Below are 24,463 nucleotides of genomic sequence, written 5' to 3'. Positions count from 1 at the left end.
TAAAAATAAAAATCGATGATGATTTCAAAGTGTTTTACATTTTTTTAAAGGATGTGAAAACCCAACTAAAGGAAATTAAATTTTGATAAATGGAAGTGTTTTTAGCCAATTTCTCTTTGTTTAATCACGTTCTCTTTATGTTGATACATACAAATGATTTCCTTAATTTCATCAAGATAATGAATTGGGTGTTTGAGATTGGGGTCTCTATATTTAGTTATGAGAATAGAGTGATTGATGAAATGTTTGGGAGGTTGCTTAAATTTATGTAATTTTAGGATATAAAAGTATTTTATGCTTTAAATGATTGTTTATAGATTTCAAAATCATTTAATTAGTTTAAAAAATAAAGTATACTTTTAACCGTAAATATAATAATATGTTATAGTGTTATACAATTTTTTTTTTTTAAATAAAATATGAATTAAGAAAATCAAGTTACATAGTATTCAACAATATTATGGGCAAACATAAATGTGGGGCCAGAAAATTTGTGATCCCGACCCACTTTACATTAGGGCCCAAGGCCCGCGTCGAGGAGAGACATCGCCGAAGACATGCAACGAAAATCCAAATGGCTTAGAGATGTAGCCGAGGACGATCCTGTCCTCGGCATCCCAAAACCTAGAAGGAAAGAACGGCACGCCATCAAAGGCAGCCCCCAGAGCGATCCCAGAAGAAAGGGCGAGTACAGTAGGATGCGCACGGGGGTACAGTGTAGGAGCGGTTCAAGAAAAAACTGTCTCCTCCGCATTGAATGCGCCAACAAACGTCCTGGCCGCATTAATGGGGAAATGACCCCTGAACAGTGTGGCTTCGATTACTGCAACTAACAGGAGGTGGGGAAAGGTGGCTGATGGGACAAGCACTCAAGTAGTTACCTGCCTGATCAACAGATGAAAGGTCAGGATCAACTGAGAATGGGTTATATAATGTAAGAATTCCTCCATGAAAAGGGAGGAGGAGAAAAGAAAAAAGAATGAGAGAGAGAGAGAGAGAGAGGTGAATAGCATTATGTATTGTCTCTAGGACCATTGTAACCTAGCATAAAAGAAATAAGAAGAACATTAAACTCCTCGAACGAGAGGCCCGAGGACGAAGTTTCTCGTTTTAGCCTGCGTATCTGTTATTCAACCCATTCATGACCATGTCCGATCGTTGCAGTCCTCGCTAAAACCTAGCTCTTGAACCTGCTTTCTACAAATTTATTGTATTGGACTAGTTGAGCTTGAATCCACTTCTACCACAAAAGAAGTGCGCGAACCCAGTCCCTACAATAAATATTATACAAAAAAATAAGTATTATATATATGTCTTAACATACATAAAAATGATTTCAAATGAAATTGTAAAATATCTACATATCGCACAAAACATCATCTAGTTAGGTTCAATTTCACAAGATGCCAAAAAAAAAAAAAAAATGCATGTGACTAATGATAATAAAGAGTATCTTTAGAAATACTATCTTTAGGTTTCTCAAAAAAAATAAAATAAAATAAAATCTATCTTTAGCATCTTTAGTCTAGAATAATTTAAAAAAAATGAAAAACAAAAAAGAAGAAGAAGTAAGGTGTTATCATTGTTAATTTATAAAAAGGATAAAGAAAAATGTTATCATGTGCTTTTATAGAGGCTTCTTTTTCTTTCTATGTCTTATTTTATCTGCAAGGTTTTAGTAATTTGTGAGTTCCAGTTAACTCAACAGGTAAAATCTCTAATGTTTGAATAAGAGATCTGGGGTTTAATCACCACTTACACAAAAAACTTATTAGTGTTTTGGTATGATAATATAGAGATATCATCAAGAACGAACGTTATAGATTAAAAATCTCAAAAAAAAAAAAAAAAGTTTTAGTAATTTGCCTATGAGATTTTCGGTTATGGACTTAGTTATCTTTAGGGAACATGTGGCTACTAGTTGGCACCCAAATTCGTTTAGTTTAATACTGCTGGGAAAAAAAGGAAGGTAATCATTTGTTGGCCATGATTTAACTTTATACAGCTCTTTACTCTTGTACCTTTTTCTTCTTTTCTTTTTAGGAGATGCCTAATCCTGCAGGTTCTTCTTTTAATAATGCCCGATTGATTATCTATGCATTCCTTTTCTAATGTCAAAAACGCCACGGGCCAATTTGATTTTGTATTCCTTTTTAGATAAATAAATTGTCAATATATGCATAAGCAGGGTTGCCAAATTCCATCATTGAGAGAAAGAAGCATGTTTAGGATAAAGTTTTCTTCCATAGGGATAAGGAGGAATTTATAACAATACACTATGTGGTGATTTATAAGATAATTCATATTATTTAAAAGATAAACTTATTAAAATAGTAATGTAATTAAACATACAAGTAAATAATCATTCTCTCCACATTTTCACAGTAGGTTTGAGGAATTTTCTGATTTAACGGTAGATTCTATCATTTACGAAATTATGTTACCACACAACCACAATACCTTGGTATTAAGCTAAAAAGTTTGGAAACTAACTGGAGAATTTATTTGGTTTATTGGTAATCTACGAGTACAAGGAGTTGTTACAGGCCAAGATGCATGTTAGGCCAGCCCAATCCAATTGAAAAATCTTGTTTGTGAATTGTGGTAGAGTACAGAGTTTCGGGCTTGGTGAATTTTCCTGGGTCAGGCCGAAATTTTGGGTGTTATTTACAACTTCTCTCTGGCTAAAGAAATTTCATATGGATTGTCTTTTAAAGAAACTTCATAGGCGTGGACTAGGCCTCGTCCTGACTGGCCCACTTCTCACCAAGGCTGGGCTCAGGTTGTTAGTTTCCTTGGGTCGGGCGTTCGTGTGAGATCTATTTTCCATTTGTATAACTCTAACAAACAAAAGATTTCAAAATTTGGAATCTAATAATGTGATGATAATACACAGAAACAAAGAATAGTAATAAGTGAATTAAACTAAAAACTTATAGCAAATCAGTCGAGAGTATTGTGGCTCAATGACATTATATAATCTTTTATATGAGGAGAATCATGATTTGAATTTCCTTTCTCCACTTGTAACAATTAAATAATAATAATAATAATAATAATAGAAGCAAAACTTATGCTAAACCCACACATCACTTTGGCCATTTTCAATACTGGCGCTTTCATGAAGAACAATATGTAATTTCCAGCAACCCAAAGCAAGTAGATATGGAATTAGGATTTCATCTTTGGGTGTCAAGACATGAATTAAAACTTTAACCATTCAGAAGAAATACACTAATAGTATATTCAATATTAACAAAGTATAAATATAAGAAACTATACAAAATAACAGTTTCTTAATACATTTCAAGCACATCTAAATCCTAAAAGTCATTTATGATTAATATTGATTTCGCAGTCGTTTCTCTTTTAATGTATAAAATTAAAGATTCCATTAGAAAAAAACATTTGATTTTATTGGAAACCTAGTTGTAAACTTCTAATAATACCATGTGTGTTTAGAGAATGATTATTAGTTTTTTGAAAGTAAGTTAGTTTTTAGCATTTTATCTCACATTATACAAATAATTTACTAAAAAAAAGCAATTCCCATTATCTATATTTAATCACGTAACTCATTAAATTTTCAGAGACATAACATGATTTATTTTCCAAAAGATTGGAAAGTCCTTAAAAGACTTAATTACCATGAAGATAATGGAAATAATTGGAATAAATTAATGCAACAATAAATATTAATTATAATATTAAACCAAGACATGACCAAAAAAAAAAAAAAAAAGATGTCTACTTACATACCAACATAAATCTGAGCGGTTGCCTTTTGTTGCATGATTGAAGACCATTCCACTTGCTTTGTTATATACTAATGATTTCTATAGGTTGTATTGGATTTCATAGACTCGACGTCCATTGAGACAATTATTGGATTAATTAATTTAATTGTGATTACCAAGTTTTCTTTTGCTACAAACGATTCTTCCTCCAATCAATTGATTCTATCTTTGTGAGGATGCCATTGTTATCTAATCACACCAATTACATCGAGCAATATTTGATGGTTGGAACTTTTTGATTCACCATAGAGTCTTAAGACTAAAATACACTTTTAGTTTGTAAAGTTTAAGATTATTTATATTTTGACGCTTCATGTTTGATTTCCTAATAAATTGTAAACCACATTCCTAAAATTTGGAGTCATTTTGATTTTGCTCCAATCCCTAACATTTCAAAATTTTGGCCCCAAGAGGGGTGGCCCAATGGTGTGAGATCCCGCGTGCATGCATGTGGTCCCTCGTTCGAGTCGTGGCGGGTACCATGTGGGGGGTGGGTTCCTAGCATGCATTGCGCCTCATCCGTTGGCTCTCTTAAGGTGCTAGGGTGAGGTTTGTGACACTCCGGTCACAGTAGTTATGACTCAATTCAATATTCCCTAATAGGGGGTGCCTCTATTAGGTCATGCCCTATGGGATAAGTCACATACGGTCGCCCCCCCTTCTTGTTCAAAAAAAGAAAAAAAAAAACATTTCAAAATTTTGATCCACTCCTCTAGCAATAGGTGTTCGTTTTGATTGGCAGCCCCTCTCGGTAGAAAAAAAAACTTAGTTGACCGTTAAGTGACACACAAGTCAGCCATGTGCTAATTGCTTCAATAAAATCGCAACACCTGAATTTTATGGTTGATGTAATTAAATAATCTAAAATATTTTAAAATTATAAAAAAAAAAATCCTAAAATTTATTATACAATTTTAATTTCCTTTTTTGTTTTCAACATTTTCTCAATTAACAGTGATGAACAAGCTTAATTGTTTTTCTTCCCTAAAAAAGTATACAAGTCTTCAAGGTTCAGAGACAATTTTTTTAGAAAAGCAACAAAAAAAGAAAATTTTCATTCATAAAAAGCACAAATATCAGGAGTAGAAAAAAAAAAAAAAAAATTCTTCAAAAATTTGTAAATCTTACTCTAATTTCACCACCTATAAGCTCTGATTCTCTTCCACACTTCCACCTCCACTAAAGGGTCACCAAATAGTCCACATCCTGGCCTAATAGTCTGCCAAAAATAATGTTTGACGCAAAATGAATTATTTTTCATTATGATTACATTTTGTATTTCCCAAACTCTACTGAAACCGAAGTAAGAGTCTGCAGAAGTATGTATGATTATTTTTTCCCCTGACTCAGAATGTATTTCTTTTTCACGAAAAAGTATTCAACTTTCAACCTAGTATTACATGCATTCAGGCTAGACCGCAAGAGCTTTCAACTTTCAAGTCAATGCTTTAAGCCTTTAAGGCTTAACCATGCTTGATGTAACTGATCATTTACGTGGGCCAACTCTCTCATGTGCATGAACACAGTCACAGAACAGTGGACCGACCTTCTTGACTATTGATATGTTCAAATTTATTTTATTAATAATAGTATATTAATTGAATTCACACCCATTGTTGAATGCTTCCAGTAGGACCAGTACTTCTTGTCAACTGAAAACTTGGCTCAGCACTAAACCAATTTAATTACCAATTATGACAGTATTAACACGAATTTATTATATATAATAAAGAATTTCACGTGTTTTACACAATTTATGCTGGCCTGGCTAGGAATTAAAAGTATCAGAGAAAGAGAGTGTGAGAGAGACAGGCTGGCTTTTCTTCAAGAGTGGCCGTAGGTCTTTTTATTTTTTATTTTTTGACAGAGTCGTAGGTCTTTTTGAACCAGTAGCAGCTTTAAAGACTGGAACGCGTGCAAAGCCATCCATAGCTCGAAGTTCGGCGCATATATATATATTGTTGCACTTGACAATTATTTATTTATTTATACCTTTTGTGTTGCGGGGTTAAAAAAAATCTTATATTTTATGGGTTTGTTTAAATACTACTTATTTATAAAAAATTAAAAATTTATTACTGAAAATACTATAGTAAAATATTTTTTATTGCGGAACAGTGCCATGGGAACAGTGCCACGCGTTTTTCATCACTTGGCTGGTCCATGAACAGTGTCATAGGACCAGCCAAGTGAAACGCAAACGCAAATGCATGTAGAAAATTAGCTACGCAAACGCACATTATATCTCAAGAGATTATATGTAACATAACATGCGTCTTATAATAATAGAATTTAATATTTCATATGGAAGTTCTATACAATACGTCTTAATATCATATGATTTTCTTGATTTACTTCTAAACTTATTATAGACTTTTATTTTGGTATTTATTCATAGCATAGATAGCTAAACACTCCTTATCGTGTTTTGGTATGATGATATAGAATCGCAATTCTATAAGATCCTATGATTTAGGTCACGATACTATTTCGATCTTGCATTACGAACAATCCTAGCATGATCTGGATCGATTTTAAGTTGAAGATAGTAGAATCTTACAATTTTGTGACCTTGGATTACTATCTTGACAACCATGCTTCTCATAGAAGTGCATATAGCAAAACTCTCTCTCTCTCTCTCTCTCTCTCTCTCTCTCTCTCTCTCTCTCTCTCTCTCTCAGATACACATACCCATAGTCCCTTATGCTATCCCCAATCTCATTTTCCCAGCCTTCCTCTCTTGGCCCTTCTCCCCAACTTTGTTCTCCTCTATTGCCCTCTCCTTTGATTCCCCTACCTCCACCACCGAGAAACTCCACTCCATGATTTGCCTCCTCGATTCTCAATTCCACCTTGATAGTTTCTCTCACCACAAAGACCTCCTTTCTCAACTCTTATTGCTTCACCATGCTGACATGGCACTCTCCACTCCTCTCTCCTTAAAGCCTAATCCGACTTCTCTGACTCACTCCAATCCATTTACTCTCAATCTCTCAAGCGCTCCAACCTCCACTCCACCTCTCACCTCCTCAGCCACTACCTATGTACTCTCTGCCTCTCAAAAAAGCCTTGTGACATTGCCTATGTCAAATGACCCTAAAAAGTGATTTTGGAAACTATGTGTAGGATTGTGTTTTATGCAAACATTAATTTGAAAGGTGTTGGTAGGAAATGCAAATGAATAGTGTGTAAGAATATTATGCTTTTGATCTAGTGCAAAATGAGATTTTTTTGAGCTAATCTTGCTAAACTAAAAAAAAAAAAAAAAGAAGTTAACAAGTGCCCTAAGGACATTGGTTTAAAAATTATTTTTAGAAACAATTTAAGGGAAAATAATAAAGCAATTAATTTTTCTTACAGTTTTTTATATTTCTCATGAAAGTGGTGTTAAAATTTTACTAATAAAGTTTATTAACAATTATCCTAAAGACATGTGTTAACATCAACCCTTAGAAAAAAAAAAATACACACACACACAAAGCAATGCCAGGATGACCTGTAGGGAATACCAGCCATAATACAAATGAGAGGCATGCGTCATCTGAAAGAGGCAATATAGGAGAAATTATAAGGTTCTCATGGTAAATAAGTGATGTAGTCCACCATTTTAGTAAAAGATTCACACTTGTTTAAGATTGTGGAATTTTAAATAAAAACTAAATACTGACTTAACAATTTTAAATAATTAGGTATCTTTTACTGAAATGGTAGATAAATAACGTAGTCCATCCCAAAGACGGTATAATTTCTAGAGCCCATCAAAATAAGATAAAGATTCACTTCCAAATTCCAATAGCTGTCAAGTCCTTTTGTCAACTTTGTTGTTAATTACAATACGCATCTTCCCTAACTTTGTTGTTAATTGTACGCATCTTCCCTAACTTTGTTGTTAATTACAATACGCATCTTCCCTTTTTTAAAAAAAAAAAAAATTTATAACACGCATATATATATATATATATTCAGGTAATAATATTATTATATCAATTATGCATTAAAAAAAAAATTATGCAAAAAGTCCCTTGCATATATAAACTAAAAGATTGGGTAAATGGGGAGTGAGCCTGGAGAACAGTCAAAAAGTGATATGTATACTTTCTAATTTCTACGCATCAAAGTTTCAACACTCACCACAAATTGTTAGTGGGACCCATTACCAAGGAATACAAAAGAAACTCCATAGCATAATTTAAAATATACTATATGAATTTGGAATTTTAAGATCTTTATTAAAATAAATAAATATAAAAAGCCTAACATATATCTTATACAGTTATACTCTCACAGCGTTGAATTCAATAATTCATACCTCGAGAGGGTGATTTCTTTCTTCAACTTCGAGATCCAGAGGGACTGAGCCCGCACAACAGTCAAAAAGTGACATGTCTAACACTGAATGCCTAGTCCCTCTTTTGCCCCAAAAAAATATGCCTGGGAGGTTTTCAAATCACAGAACATTCATATCAGTTTTTTAAAAATATTTAGTTAAATTAATTTAAAAAACTTTATTTTTACTAGTTTAATTATTTATTATTTATATATATATTAACCTTAATATTTTATCAATATTAAAATTTAATATATTAAAGATAGAGGTTCATTCCATGTAAAGATGAGACTATTTTAAAAAAGAAATTTAGTTAATTTAGTAAGCTTGATACATGTTTATTTTAGTTGAATTTAGATAAATTTTTACTAAAATATTAAATTGGTAAAATTGATGTAATTAACCCATTAAAAACTTAGTTTGTTGGCTAATGGGTATAGATGAGAATGACATGACCTCGATGTCTGCCATTGGCTACTTTAATTTCCCGGCATGGCATGGTATAGGTAGCTAAGCCCTCTAATTTTAACAATTATTCATCTCCGGTACTGGTAAGCAGAATTAGCTGGCTCACAAGAGAGCATGTCACATTATATTTCTTGCCAGCCAACTAACTAATATTAATATCGTCATCTGCCAAGAGCTTTAAGCAAAAGAGAATGTTATTGAATGCCCATAAAAGTATTTGTTAATAAATTATTTTAAGAAAAGTTTTAAAATAAGATAAAAAAAATGTAATTAATATTTTGATATATTTTTTTTAGGGATAAAATCATTTTTCGTCCTTACATTTTTACGCGATTTCCACTTTGATTCCTAACCTTTTTTTTTCACCGTTTTTAGTCTCTATCCTGAAAAACGCATCTCATTTTTATCCCTGCCGTTACATCAAAGACGGAAATTACACAGGTGGCAAATGGCAAAGTTAAGATCATTAAAATAATAATAAATTTTTTTATTTTAACATTAAAAAATGCCACATCAGCATTTAAGTAAAAAAAATTAATTTATTAATTTTAACTAAATAAAAAAATTAAAAACAAAAATAAAAACAAAAAATTACATTAATTGAGATCTGAAAGTGACTTGAATAAGAACAATAAGAACATAAATCCAAATGTAAGAACACACAATTAAAATCCAAAAATCACAAACCCAAAAACAAAAACACAAAAACAAAAACAACAGATCTTCCTTGTCAACCAAACACAAAAGCAACAAACACAAAACACAAACCCAGCCTGGTTCGGCACAAAACACAAACACAAAACACTCTTGAACCACCTGAGGCCGCTCGTTGATCTGCTTGGCCAGCTTAAACACAAATCATGGAAGCAGCAGCAGCAAACATCAACTAAGCGCAAATCGAAACCACCAACAACACCCACAGCGACATCGGCACCACCGACAAAGATTGTTTTGGTGGCGAAGAGGAAACCACCAACCGACGTAGTCGCCGCCGCAGCCGATTCTAACAACAATAACAGCATCGTTGTCTATGGCGTCGATAGCAGCAACCAGAATGGCAACGACAATGGCGAATCGGGTGGCAGGCCGCGGAAGAGGAAGTCGCGATGGGCTGACGATAAGCCCAAGCCCCTGCCAACTTCACTGCCGATTCAGCTCCCTGATTTCATGAAAGAACTCACTGATGTGAGGGATTACTTAGTGCCTCAGAGCTTGGCCCCTATCCTCGAAAGCTTGTTTGACGAATATGGGGATGTGGGTGCTGAGACCAATTTATCTTCTAGGGTAAAGATGAATTGGCGGGATTGCTGGGTTTGTGTTTGTATTCTTAGTGATTTTTGGGTTTGTGTTTGTTGTTTTTGTGTTTGGTTGACAAGAAAAATCAGTTGCTGGGTTTGTGTTTTGTGTTTGTTGCTTTTGTGTTTGGTTGACAAGGAAGATCTGTTGTTTTTGTTTTTGTGTTTGTGTTTCTGGGTTTGTGATTTTTGAATTTTAATTTTGTGTTCTTAGATCTGAGTTTATGTTCTTATTGTTCTTGTCCAAGCCACCCTCAGATCTCAATTAATGTAATTTTTTGTTTTTATTTATGTTTTTAATTTTTTTATTTAGTTAAAATTAATAAATTAATTTTTTTTATTTAAATGCTGACGTGGCATTTTTTAATGTTAAAATAAAAAAATTTATTATTATTTTAATGATCTTAACTTTGCCATTTGCCACCTGTGCAATTTCTTTCTCTGATGTAACGGCAGAGACAAAAACGAGACGCGTTTTTCAGGATAGAGACTAAAAGCGGTGAAAAAAAAGTTAGGGACCAAAATGAGAATTGCGTGAAAATATAGGGACGAAAAAGGGTTTTATTCCTTTTTTTTATTTCTTATTAAAGTGATGTTAATTTTTTTTTTTAAATTTATAAATGGTTTATTAACAAAAGTCAAGTTAACATGTGTTTTTGGGATAATTATTAATAAATTTAACACAATTTTTATGGAAAATATAAAAAAATGTTAGAATAATTAATTGTTTTATCATTTTCCCATAAAATGTTTCTAAAAATAGTTCTAAACCAACACCCTTAGGGCATTCGTTAACATTTTCCTATTAACAATTGTTTTAAGGAAACCCGTTAACCGTACCAACAAAGCAAATCACATTTCTCCAATTATGTGTGTGTATATATGCACACATTATTGCGCACCCTTAATACGAGAGTCACTTTACAAATATAAGTACTTGTAGGGTACTGAGGATAAGAGTTGAGGTGTGTATAGTTAAGCCATGATTGATACTATAATGATTTCATGATTTTACAATGCTTCTTTCATGGGGAGGAGTTCGCCATTCAGATCAATATGAAGTCTCTTTTCAGCAAGTGTGGTTTATCATTATTATTATTATTATTATTATCTTCTGCAACTCTGCTTGAATAAACGATTAAATGATTGGAGTCTAGAGGAGATAATAAAACTAAATAGAATTTTGTGTAATACAAGAGCAAGTTTATTTTAACACAATTTTACAACAAATCTTAGATAGTTAATTGTTATTGATTCTAATTTGAACCTACCATTGAATTTTTTTGTTTTTGTTTTTTTGTTCACTAATAACAGCTAATAAAAACCTGTCAATTCGAATTTGTTATAAAAATATTATGAACATAACATTTCTCAATAAATAAACTTAACATGAAGTAAACAATCTCTTTTATGGGTAATCTATACTACTATTTAAAGGGCGTCCAAGCTGTTTACGCCGTGAACTCTAAGTTTTGGATATCTCAAAATATCTCTTCCATGTGCTCGCTTATAGACTTTTAATTAAATGGAATAATTCAAAAAATAAAAACTCACAATTTAAAACCTCCCACTAAACCCAAGTTCTTTGTAGTTTACAATCTCCTTATCTTTTATCCTTTTTAAAATTTAAAAAGATGCACCCTATTTTCCTCTTCATCTCTTATCATTTTTTAAATTTAAATAGACAAACTATTTGTTTTCTTGCTTCTTCTATGTTCTCTTTTATTTTGAACAACAAAATCTCTAGGCATTCAGCAAACTTAAATTCGCCACAAATTTTTAGTACACGAAAAGAGATAAATGAATGGAAAATTATGATACTAAACAAAAAAAAGGCCCTATTGCACTCGCAAAACGCATGTGATGAAGCTAGTTTAACATTAAAAATATTAATATGAGATGCATTTTATTGTCTGATTTTGTTAAAAGAATTTATTGTCTGAATTGATCTAGGGTATGATATATGTGTATTATGTGTATACACAATACATGTGTAGTTACCTATGTTTATATATATATATATATATATATATATTTGTCCCCTCAACTCAAATCTTGGCTTTGCCACTCAATGCAGTTTTCTCTATATGGTTCCAAGGGACACGATGATTACTCTACAAGTATAAGTACTTGTAGGGTGTAAAGGGTAAGAGTTGAGGTGTGTATAGTTAAGCGATGATTGATACTACAATGATTTCATGATTTTACGATGCTTCTTTCATGGGGAGGAGTTTGCCATTCAGATCAATATGAAGTCTCTTTTCAGCAAGTGTGGTTTATTATTATTATTATTATTATTATCATCATCATCATCTGCAACTATGCTTGAATAAATGATTAAATGATTGGAGTTTAGAGGAGATAATAAAACTTCATAGAATTTTGTGTAATACAAGAGCAAGTTTATTTTAACTATGAAATTCTATTAAGTTTTATTATCTCCTCTAAACTCCAATCATTTAATCGTCTATTCAAGTATAGTTGTAGATAATAATAATAATAATGATAAACCACACTTGCTGAAAAGAGACTTCATATTGATCTGAATGGTGAACTCCTCCCCATGAAAGAAGCATCGTAAAATCATGAAATCATTATAGTATCAATCATGGCTTAACTATACACACCTCAATCATTGCCTTCTACACCCTACAAGTACTTATACTTGTAAAGTGACTATCGCGTCAAGAGAATGATATAGAGAAGATTGCATCGAGTGGCAAAGCCAAGATTTGAGTTGGGGGGACATATATATATATATAAACATAGGTAACTACACATGTATTGTATATATACATAATACACACCCAAGATCAATTCAGACAATAAATTCTTTAAAAAAAACATCAGACAATAAAATGCCACTCATATTAATATTTTTAATGTTAAACTAGCTCATCACATGCATTTCGCGAGTGCGATGAGGCCTTTTTTTTTTTTTTTTGTTGATTTAGTATCATAATTTTCCATTCATTTATCTCTTTTCGTGTACTGAAAATCTGTGGCAAATTTAATTTTGCTGAATGCCTAGAGATTTTGTTGTTCAAAATAAAAGAGAACATAGAAGAAGCAAGAAAACAAATAGCTTGTCTATTTAAATTTAAAAAATGATAAGAGATGAAGAGGAAAATAGAGTGCATCTATTTAAATTTTAAAAAGGATAAAAGATAAGGAGATTGTAAGCTACAGAGAACTTGTGTTTAGTGGGAGGTTTTAAATTGTGAGCTTTTATTTTATGAATTATCCCATTTAATTGAAAAATCTATAAGTGAGCAGGGAGGAGATATTTTGAGATATCCAAAACTTAGAGTTCATGGTGTAAATGGCTTGGATGCCCTTTAAATAGTAGTATAGATTGCCCATAAAAGAGATCGTTTACTTTATGTTGAGTGTATTTATTAAGAAATATTATGTTCACAATATTTTTATAACAAATTCTAATTGACAGGTTTTTATTGGTTTGTTATTAGTGGGCAAAAAAAAAAAAAAAATCAATGGTTAGTTCAAATTAAAACCAATACCGATTAAATACCTAAGATTTTTTGTAAAAATGCATTGTAAAAATGTTGTTGACGTAACACTTTTTTTATTTATTAAAATATTTTATATATGAATAAACCGAGTTATATTTTTTCATATTCAAAATTCCACTTATAATTCTCATGTAATGCTTTTCACCAATATAGACTCTCTGGTCCTTTTTTTCTCCTTCACAATTTTTTCTTCTTAAACTTTTTTTTTTTTTTTTTTTGTCTTTACTTATCTGCCAAGAAAAAAAAAAAGGAAAAGTAAAGGAATGGTAGAATACTGAAACTTTATCACTTTCATAGTCCAATATAGTTAACATGTTGGAGAAGAAAAAAAAGGTGAAACAATCCAAACAGACCTTTCCCCTAATACAGAAGAGTGGAGTGTTAATTATTTTTAGAATTTGGCAACATTTTCATTTTCAGAAAAATCGAGTATAACAAATTTGGTTATGTGTACTAACTAACTACATTGCACAAAGTATGACAATATAGTAGAGTGAAGGAAATAAAAGAGAATGCAAGCAAATCTCACCAAACACCAATGGAAACACCACTAATAGAGATTGGATTTGAATGTGGCTTCTCAAGTTTCCATAAACTTTCTCTCACTCACAAGGTCTATGTTTATGGGTGAAGAAAGTGTTTACAAACTCTCAATCAAAACAATGAAGGAGATGGAAAAGAGAGGATAGATTGGTTTTCTCAAAACAAAGGTTCTTTCTTTTCCTACACTCAAAGATGAGTCTTTTGGATATCTCTCTTATGATTTCTAGGGTTTGTATCACCCTTATCAGAAGCCTTTTCCATGCGTCACAGCCATGTGCTAGCAAATGTGCATTGAACAAGTGCAGTCTAGAATTTGTAATTTTTTTTTCACAAAATAGTCGCTTTTAAGTACAAAATGTGGTCATTATATGTATTAATTTTAGTAGTGATTTGATGGATGATTTCACTTCGTAGATTAGGGGTGAGGTTTTGGAAATGCCTTTTAAGAGGACTTTTTGTAGAAAATGCAACTAACAATAAAAGAAATAAGTAAAGAAAATTTAAAGTCATCAAGTATATATCAGGGCTAAATTCCAAATTATGTTCAATGCCATTGGATCTCAAGAAAGCAAATTAGATTGCAAACAAATTAATTCAAAGCCTAATTCATATAAACAGTTAATGGTTCGGAAGTTCACAGTAAATAGATTTAAGGGGTAATTACATTAAACTCACCTGTGGTTTGGCCCAAAATCACTTTGTCTACCCGTGATTTAAAAAATGTTACTTTACCCACCTGAGGTATGTTCTGTTTATTTTCCGTAACCCTCCTTTATTAAAATCAAGGGTAAATAGGTATTTTTGCTCAAATTTTATGTCTCTCTCCTCCCAAAAAAAAAAAAAAAGCATAAAAATGCAAGAGAAACAAGATCAAAAGGGAGGGTTTTGTGAAAATTAATATTTGATTTGGTGGGTTCACTTTGCAAATTTCTCCTCTCTTCGCCTTTGCAGTGGCGGGTTCACAGTGGTTTGGGGGTTTTAGTTAGGATCGGTGTTAGAGGATTTCGGTTTTGTTGTGGGTCGACTTTGGAGGTTTATGGGTTTTGGTTCTGTGGCTTTTGTTTTGAATCACTAGTTCCAGGTTTGGTTTTGGCTTGAATCACTGGTTTTAGGTTTTGGTTTGAATCACTGGGGGTTTTGGTTTGAATCACTGATTCTAGGTTTATTGGTGGCGGATGGTTACAAAGTTCTGGGTTTGTGTATTGATAAAGATGCTGTTGTTTTGTTGATGGGTTTGCGGCTTTTGTTGATGGTCCGTGGTCAGTGGTCTGTGGATAGTGGTTCTGGGTTTGTGGATTTTACTGATGGTCAATCATCTGTGATTGTTTTTCATTGGGTTTAATTCAAATTTTTTTTTTTTTTTTTTTTTTTCAGTGAGCAAAGTCGTGTTCTTCATTTTTTTTTTTTAAATCTTCTTCTAATCCGAATCAAAGAAAGCCAGAAGAGGAAGAGAGAGACTCAGGGAAAGGGATGAGTGACTATAGGGACGGAGTCAGAACTTTGAATTAGGGGGCGGTTTTACTATTGGTTGTATGCAGCGGTTTTACTGTTGGTTGTGTGCGACGGTTTCAATCTCTGATTCTGCTACTTAGTTGCTGAGAATTTTTTTTTTTTTTTTTTTTTTTTTTGTGGGTAAGACCAAAATTATTTTTGTTTAGAATTTTTTTAAAGGCAGGGTTATTTATTTTGGATAAAAATAGTTAATTTTTAGTTTTACTGGTAATTTTATTGTTGAACTATTTTTTTAAGGCTTGTACATTTTGTTTTAGATTTTAGATCTATAAATTTTTTTATGGTCATTAAAATGAGGAAAATGCTAGAGCTACAAGATTTTTTTTTTTTTTTTTTAAATTACTAATGTGATAAATGATTACTAGTAAGTAAAAAAATGATGTGAGTGGTGTGCCCGTATGCAAACCAATAAGAATTTGCTACCATAACAGTTTGTAAAGATGTTATAAAAAAGTTTGTGAGTATAACATTACTCTTAAAAGAATCAATGATATTGCTAAAGGGAAACAAAATGTAATTTTATAGAACAAAATTGCTAAAATTAGTACACACACATATATAATAATATTTAAAAAAAAAAAAAATTAGGGGGGCAAACCCCCACAGTCCAAGTGTGGTTTCGTCCCTATGTCCCTGAGTGAATAGAATATCACCACTGTTGCTTTCGATTGCCTTTTCTCACCTCCATCATCATCAATGTATTCAAAACTATGATGTACTACGCTTCTTCGTTCAATAGAGCTTAGTACAGCTTTCCATTTGATTTATGAATTTCATCAATATTGTATTGTTCAGTTATTTGTGTAAGTTGATTTGGGTTTTATTTTTTTGGGTATGTTCTTCATGTTCAAGATTTATGTGAATTGAGAGACAGACCAATGCCATTTTTTTATTTTGTTTATTTATTTATTTTTTTTTGCATTTTTGTGCTAGTTTTTGTTTTGGGAGGAGAGAGGCATAAAATTTGAGCAAAAATACCTATTTACCCCTGATTTTAACATAGGTGGGTTACGGAAAACAAACGGAACATATCTCAGGTGGATAAAGTAATACTTTTTAAATCACGGGTAGACAAAGTGATTTCGGGCCAAACCACAAGTGTGTTTAGTGTAATTAGCCCTAGATTTAATCTTAGATTATCACACTAACATCAAATTGGTTCAAATAAACATATTCCAAATCAAATGAGCTCAACAACGGAGAACTTGAATCAAATTTCAATAAATTTGTACAAACAAGATTAAAGTGTGTAGCAGGATTACAAGCAAACACATATAAGCATGAACACCTCTTAAAACTCTAACAATTATGAGATAATCTACTAAGTAAGTACTATTACTACAATAGAATGATTTCTAAGTATGTTAGTAGTGAGTATTGTCTTCTCTTGAAAGTGAGCCTTCTATTTATACTTTAGACTCAATAGTTTTAACGGTTGTTCCTTACATGTATCTTCCTTTCCTTGAGTTTCCACGATTACTAATTAGTTTTTTTTTTTTTTTTGGGTTTCACGTGTCTCTCCCTCCTTGGGCTTGAATGCCACTTATCACAAGGTCAGATAATGATCTGTAAGTGCATAAACTTGCTTCGAACCCACATCTCTTTGTGTGCTCTTTTTAGTTTTTAATATCATGGGTTAATAACTACTATGGACAATTGCGATATATGCTCCCACATCACTTTCAATGTTCCTGTGTTTCTACCATTTTAATTCTCCTATCCCTATCTTGTCACTTGTCACGTTTATAACAACAAAAATAAAAATTAATAATGCAAACAGTCATACCACGAGAGTTATAGTGTAATTTGCCCTCCTGCTTTCAACTAAGTAAAAATAATTTTTAACTCAAATGCATTATTTTGTAACCATTTTCCTATTGAATCTACCGAAAAACTTAGCTTGCACGCGAAAAGGAACCAGAATTGAGAAAGGCACCTGTAAATTACTTGCATTTTATGCATCGTAAACAAAACTTTAATTTCCCCATGAATGATTTGTTCATGATACTATTACAGTATTACTAATCCCCAACAACTTTAGAGGTACCACAATAAACCTTTAGATCTAACCAGCACTGTAACTAGCTAGAATACAGCCAAAGTCACCCAGCCCCACCACTCTTTTTGGCCCCTTTGCTCCGATTCCAGCACCCACAAGGTCACCACTACCAACACCTTTATATCACACCCTCACACAACATCATAAAAGTAAAAGCAAAAGCAATAACCCACACACAACATACCGCAGTTTCCTCTCTCTCTTTCTCACGCTAACACAACAAACAAAGATCCTTCCTTTGTACCAAAAAAATAATGTCCTCCAACCCACCTTTCTTTACTTTCTTCTTAGTTTTCTTCCTCTCAATTCTCTTGCCCACTTTTCTGGGTCTTCCCAACCCGGACCCGGCTTCAATCCAATCATTCCTCCCAAACCCATCTCCACAAGCAACAATTCCTGCATTCCCTGAACAATCCAATGTAGTTGGGTGCCCATTAGACCTCCCAGATGAGCTTTTCCATGGCATAAACACTGCTTGTAGTGCCACCGATGGTCAGCTCCATCATAGCCGATGCTGTCCTGTACTTGCTGCTTGGCTCTACTCAGCTTACTCTTCCACAGCCCTTGGAAGAGCAAGTAGAGTTAGCAGCACAGCCAATAGCACCACCCCATCCTATGACATGCCACTTCTGCCTGATGATTCAGAAACATGTGTGGAGGACTTGGGAAAAGCACTCAAGGGGAGAGGGATTGAGTTAACAAGACCCAATGAGACTTGTGACTTGGTGTACTGTTATTGTGGAATAAGGTTACACCCATTGAGTTGTCCTGAAGCTTTTTCAGTGAACCAGCAAGGGAAGCTTGTTGGGGATGAGAATGTGAAGAGGTTAGAGAAAGATTGCTTGAGTAGTAGCACCAATGTGAATGAATTCCCAGGTCTTGGTGGGTGCTCCAAGTGCTTGAATAGTCTCTATCTGGTAAGTGCTTCTTTTCTCTAATTGGTTAGTTGTTTCATAACATTCTCTCTTTTTCTTTTTCTTTTTTTTGGTTCCATCTTGTTTGTTTTGATTTGTACTTCAATGGCTGAAGAGAATGAACTCTTTTTCTGGGTTAGGACTTAGGAGTCTTTCTCAATGTTTGGTATTTGGGAAAGTTTGTCCTGCTTTTTCTTCATTTTGATTACTGTGTCAAACTCTAGCCTTTAGGTGTAATTATTCAAGACGCGCCATGAGAGCGAGTCTATTGCTTGTCGGGCTCGGTAACAAAAAGAAGAATTTGATGATGGACCAATACTACCTTATCTAAAACCTAGGAGCTGCCAAAATAGATTAATTTTATAAGATAAAGAAAGAGAATCAAAGTTTGGCCTATATTTCTATATCTAGAATATAGAAATAATAAATACCTCAAATTATAGTCTCATAAAATATAACCCCGAATTGTTTTGTATCTCATTTCATTTTCAATGTAATTTCCTATTAAAAAAAAAAAAAAAAAAAATCACAATGTGATGAGAAAACAAAAGTATGAAAAAAGAGTAGTTTTTTACACGCGCTAAAACGCGAGTAGGAATGCATCTATAATTTAGGCCTACTGTTATTTTAACCGTTGTTTATCGGATTACCCGCGAGTTTCTCACTTTTTGTTTTTTTTGTTTTTTTCATAATCAAAAACTGTAGACAGTAACGCTGGACACAACTCGTACGCCTCAATCACATTGTGGCATTTTATATGTCCATAGACACGCATGCATCAATTATCTTTTTTTTTGGTTGAAACATGTTTCAATAATTATACATTGGATACTATGTTTAATGGTTTTAATTGGTCCAAAACCAGTTTAAACTTCATTCATTATAAATAACATGTTCTGTGCAATCTTAACAGTGTGTATCCTTGTACGATTTTATTTTTAACAGTTTATTTGTACAGTGCATCATTTGTCATACCAAATATGGACTTTGGAACTAAAGGCAAACTCATGAGATCTTATCCACAACATATGTCGTAGCCTATTACACATCTTTTTCACTGTTTTGCTGACAGTAGGTGACAAAAACGTTGCAATCTAGTGTTTGATTTGTACTTCTAATGGTTTTATTTATTTATTTTTAAAATTTTTAATTGGCAAATTAATCTGGTTGTTAATTACAAGTTCACTAAGCTTTTCAATATGCATTTTGTTTATTTATCCTGTCAATTTTTTTTTTTTTTAAAATTAATCTAATTGTTTGTTAGTTTAATCATTTTTAATTATTAGTTTGAATTGCAAGATAGATTTGTACATAATTAAGAAATTCCCAATTTCTAATTGTTTCTAATCAATTTTTGGCATATTGCAATGACATTGTTAAAAATTTTTAGCTAGTTTCTACAATTTAATCCTGGTCTCCAAAGTACAGCATCAACATTCTTAGTTTCTTACATACTCATTGTTTTTTCTGTTCTTAAATACTTGTTGGTTAGATGACTTAATTCACTGTAAGAATAGGCTTTTATAAAGAACTGAATCTGCAGCTTTAAAATAGATTGTGATGTTGCACCTACTAAATTTTGGTCATTTAGAACTTCATTCACCAAACATCTGTTTGTCCAATCAGTGGTCATAAATGATGTTTTCTAATTAAAACAATAATTTTATGTAGCTTAACAAGAAGAAAACTTTCAATTCAAGCAAATCAGAGGACAGGACCACCAAAATGCACAACAAAGATTGTCAACTAATGGGTATGACATGGCTCCTTGCCAAGAATCGAACGGCATACATTCACACAGTTTCAGCAGTCTTACGAGCTATCATGTTGAGCAAAGATGGTTCCGATCCCCAGTCGTGCACTCTCAACAGCGATGGAATGCCTCTAGCCGTTGATTCGTATGAAATCTCCAGTCATTCATCATCAAACACCCTTAGAGCACCCATTTTCAGCATGTTATCACTTTGTTTGCTATATATGTTTTGCATTGTATTGTCCACCCATTTTTACTAGAGCTGTAGATTAGAAGCTTCCACTGGAAAGTTTTAACTGCTACATTTTGTAGTTCTTGTACTCTATTCTGTTCCTGGTAATTAATATGACATGCCCAGTTTCTACTTTGTGTCTGTTGGTGTAATGTAGTGTAGGTAAATTGGAATGTGTTGGTTTTTGTTTTGGGGTTTTCTGAGGATAGAAGATAAGGCTTTCCGTCCATATTTGAAAGAAAATCTTGAAGTGGGCCTCCAATAACATGTGCTATAGAGACTACTGCTTTGCTTTGGAGAGACCAATTGTTCGTAAATGGTTAACTTGTTTGGTGTCATTATTTTGGGACAGTTGTGTGTCACGGGAAAATTTATGGAATGTCAACGTCTCCCATACAAATACAAGTCACAACAACGGACGGATCTTTATCTTCTAAGGTTTTTATATGCAGAAGATGAAGGATTGGGTTATTGGCAAATTGGCTGCCAACTGGCCAGGACAAACAAAAATGTTCTATATCATAAGAAGTTTAAAACGATGTTCTATATCATTCGAATTTTTCACGCATGTTACGGTAGAGTGATACCATAATCTATAGGATTATTTATTTATTTTATTTTTTTAAATTTATTTATTTATTTATAGATACGGTAGAATTTAAACTAATGACGTTCACTTCATGATAACTTCTCTTATTATCAGGTTAAGACACTTACCACCTGCTTCCAACTTTTCTCCACCAAAGAAAAAAAGAGAACAATTTTTTTTTTAATATTTTTAATTCTTGTCTAATTTTGTATCATGTGTCAAGGGTAGTAAATGAATCAAGTTTTGTTGAGTATTAAATGTTTAAGCTCAGCTCGACAATAAATATAAAATGTTCAAGTTTGGCTTGAGCTTGAACCAAGCTTATAAACTATGTTTGAGTTTGAACTTGTCAAAAAGTCTAAAAGCTTGAGCTTGGTTTAATTCATTAATCAAGTTGAGCTCAAGCTCGAACTCAAACTACATATCAAGCTTTGAGTTGAAGATCCAATATAGGTATATTATCAAGCTCATTTGGTTTGAAAATGTGATCTCTACTCCCAATTAATTAAATGCTTAGTAAAATATGAGTTTATTTTTCAAGATCAAATCAAATTTATTACCAAGCCTATAAAGCAGTTTAAGCTCGTATTATTATTTTTATTGAGCTCTATTGTTCACAACATTGTTAATGAAGGTTTTTTTTTTTATTTTTTTTTTTTTTTGCTATTGTTGTTGTTGTTCTCCTAAAATTAAGGCTCAAGCTTGACTCATATATAAACAAACAAACAAACATGAATGAGTTTTTATCGAGTCAAATCCGATTTTTTTACAAACAACTTGATTCATTTATAACCCTAACCCGTCCAATTTATTTTTCTTAACTATGGTGTTAAGTGACCTATTTATAATTTTCAGCATGAAAGCCAACACAATAACCTCACTCACCTAGGTAAGACTACTTCATCATTATTACCACTGTTGAATATTTTTGTGGAAATATGGAATACAAATTTAATTTATATAATCTAAAAGCTAAAGTGTAGTATTTAATATTGCTACGTTCCTGTTGAGCCACACTAGTAGACATCATTACCATTCTTTTTCCTGAATTTCTCATATAATTTTAAAATACTTTTCCTAAATTTTAAAATACTCTTAAAAGGAAAATGATTCACAGCCCTATCTCCACAATAAAGTCCAATCTTTATAGCTTTAAAAATTCAAAGGACCTGAAATTATAGTCATTAATATCAACATCAGTTATTTTTAAACTTTTTTTTATGTTCATAATTTGATTAAGGTTCTTTTCTGGAAATCCTCTTAAAAAAAGTTTTCAGGTGTTTATGTTAGATATGGTGTTCATTTTATTGGTTGTAATTTAAATGCCACAGATGACCTCTATGTGAAATGGCACCTTCTACTTTGGTTGTAAGAATAAGGTGGAAGAGAGTGAAATCGTGGATTCATGATCTAGTATACTAAAAAGGGCCTGGAAAGTTTCTAAAAAAGGGGGGTCTGGAATTTAATTAAGGTTTGATATAAATCAAAGTCTCTATTCACAAGATTTTAATTGAACATTTATTTTCCTTGGCTTTAATTCAATCCGGATCTCCAACCTTTGTTGTTCTTGTTGTTTATTATAAAGTTTATGAAATTGAAAAAAAAAAAAACGTGTGAGAAGTTTTTACATATTCATCTATTATTTATTTATTTTTTTTTGAAAAAGTTCATCTACTTAATTTAGGTGTTTATAACTATAGAATTAAATAATAATTCATGCAAAACCTACTTAATTTCATGGATGGTAGTTATATAAACAATGAAATTTATGAATAAAATAATTAAAACAATTATCTTTCTACTCCTAAAAAAGTCACAAATTTTATTTTTAATTTTTTTACATGTCCATGGAAATTCATTAAAAAAAACTTTTTTTTTTGCTGAAAAAAAAAAAAAAAAAAAACTTTGACACACCACTAACCTAACCACTAAATACATTAAAATTTTAAAAATAAGGCCATTATTACTTCAATTACAACCAAATCATTAATTGATTAAGACCAAACTAGATAAATTTCTTTGTATTCCCTTGAAAAATCAGAAAAAAAAAAAAAAAAAAAAAAAAACCCTTTCACATGCTACTAACATAACCACATATATAACTATTTTGATGAGTTTTATGTCTAATTCTTATTGATAACCATACCATACAAATTACAACTAGTAAGAGATTGTACTTTACAACAATAGAGACAGAGCTTCCAACTACAAGATATTGGGAAAACAAATTTTCCTTATGTATAAGGTATGTATACTAAGATGAATGAAGATCATTGCAAATTTTAGATATACTTAGTTATGTATATCGTTGAATTTTTATTATGCCACTTCCATTCTAACAATAGTTTCACTCAATCGGGTCCAACTAATGACTATATTATCAGTTTCAAAAACGAGCTACAATCTCATCAAGCAACTTTCGAATAAAAATGAGAATTGGAAAGTAAGAGTCAGACTTTGTTGAATGTGGGAAGCTGTCAACGAAAAAATCTTGAACTAATCAATTCGAACATGGTTCTTATAGATGAACAAGTTAGATTTGAATTAAGAATCTATTTTGTCATATATTCTTTAAGATATTGACACCTTAAAAACTAAAATTGTGACTAACAAATTACTTCTTTAACTAGCAGGATGATACTATACATGCTACAATTCAAAAAACCAATGTTGAGAATTTTCAGCCACAACTACAAAAAGGACAATTATATTCAGTGTCCATCCTTCAAGTAGATATATACTTACAAGCAAAAAGATAGTTATCGGCCTATAAGTAAAGAGAGAAAAATAAACTTTCTACACACAATAGTTATTGAGGAGTTAAAAGAGGCTGAAGTTAGTATCTCTCGGCATAAATTTGAATTTATTGATTGCAAACAATTGTGGAACGCTTTGACAATAACAAAAATTTGACAAGTAGCCTAAAAAGTCTCAAATTTATTTTAAAATAAATTATGTTTCAAATTACTTAATGAACTATATTTGTTGCAGACATCATTGGAAAGATGGTGTTGGACTACTAGAAAATAATGTTCATGTTCAAGGATCGACTGTCCCAATGAGAAATATAAGTATCATAAATCCAGAGTGAACTTTATAATGCACATATGGATTTGTTGTATAATACTACTTCAAAGTTCAAAGTCTTTATGGCTTACATATTTGTTTGCCTTAGAGAAATCAAAATAAGAATTACTCTCTAAGGACTAACACCAAATGAAATTAAGGAAAATTTTTATGCCAACAATCCAGGACCCTTTGTCATAATAGTGACATTTACTATTGTGAAAACATTTAGAGGTAATAATTTTTTTTTAAAACATATCTATTAATTTAGATAATTAACATATTTTTATTAAGTACAGGATTTCTCATCTACAAGTGCAACGAAAGTGTATATCAATTTAGAAATACCTGAAATTGCAACCTTGATTGATAGAT

At 32.0% G+C, this 24,463-nt stretch overlaps 1 protein-coding gene across 1 annotated transcript; it reads left to right on the top strand.

Moving 5' to 3' along the window:
- The first annotated feature begins 17,651 nt into the window (after nt 1-17,651).
- LOC115965888 (uncharacterized GPI-anchored protein At4g28100) lies at nt 17,652-20,574 on the top strand. Its single transcript, XM_031085181.1, has 2 exons — nt 17,652-18,451; nt 20,120-20,574. Exons 1-2 carry the CDS (start codon nt 17,789-17,791, stop codon nt 20,459-20,461), a joined length of 1,005 nt encoding a protein of 334 aa, XP_030941041.1. The 5' UTR covers nt 17,652-17,788; the 3' UTR covers nt 20,462-20,574.
- Nucleotides 20,575-24,463: the final 3,889 nt, after the last annotated feature.

This window comes from Quercus lobata, chromosome 10 (assembly GCF_001633185.2).
Source record: "Quercus lobata isolate SW786 chromosome 10, ValleyOak3.0 Primary Assembly, whole genome shotgun sequence".
Taxonomy (NCBI): Eukaryota; Viridiplantae; Streptophyta; class Magnoliopsida; order Fagales; family Fagaceae; genus Quercus; species Quercus lobata.
The sequence above is the reverse complement of the archived record's forward strand: the minus strand, read 5'-3'. Positions and strand labels throughout refer to the sequence as shown.

What these genes read in the sequence shown, in the direction of transcription:
- LOC115965888 (XM_031085181.1), top strand. Translation starts at nt 17,789, where the DNA reads ATGTCCTCCAACCCACCTTTCTTTACTTTCTTCTTAGTTTTCTTCCTC. An exon ending in GCTTGAATAGTCTCTATCTG is followed by an intron (nt 18,452 to 20,119) that starts GTAAGTGCTTCT and finishes AATTTTATGTAG; the next exon opens with CTTAACAAGAAGAAAACTTT.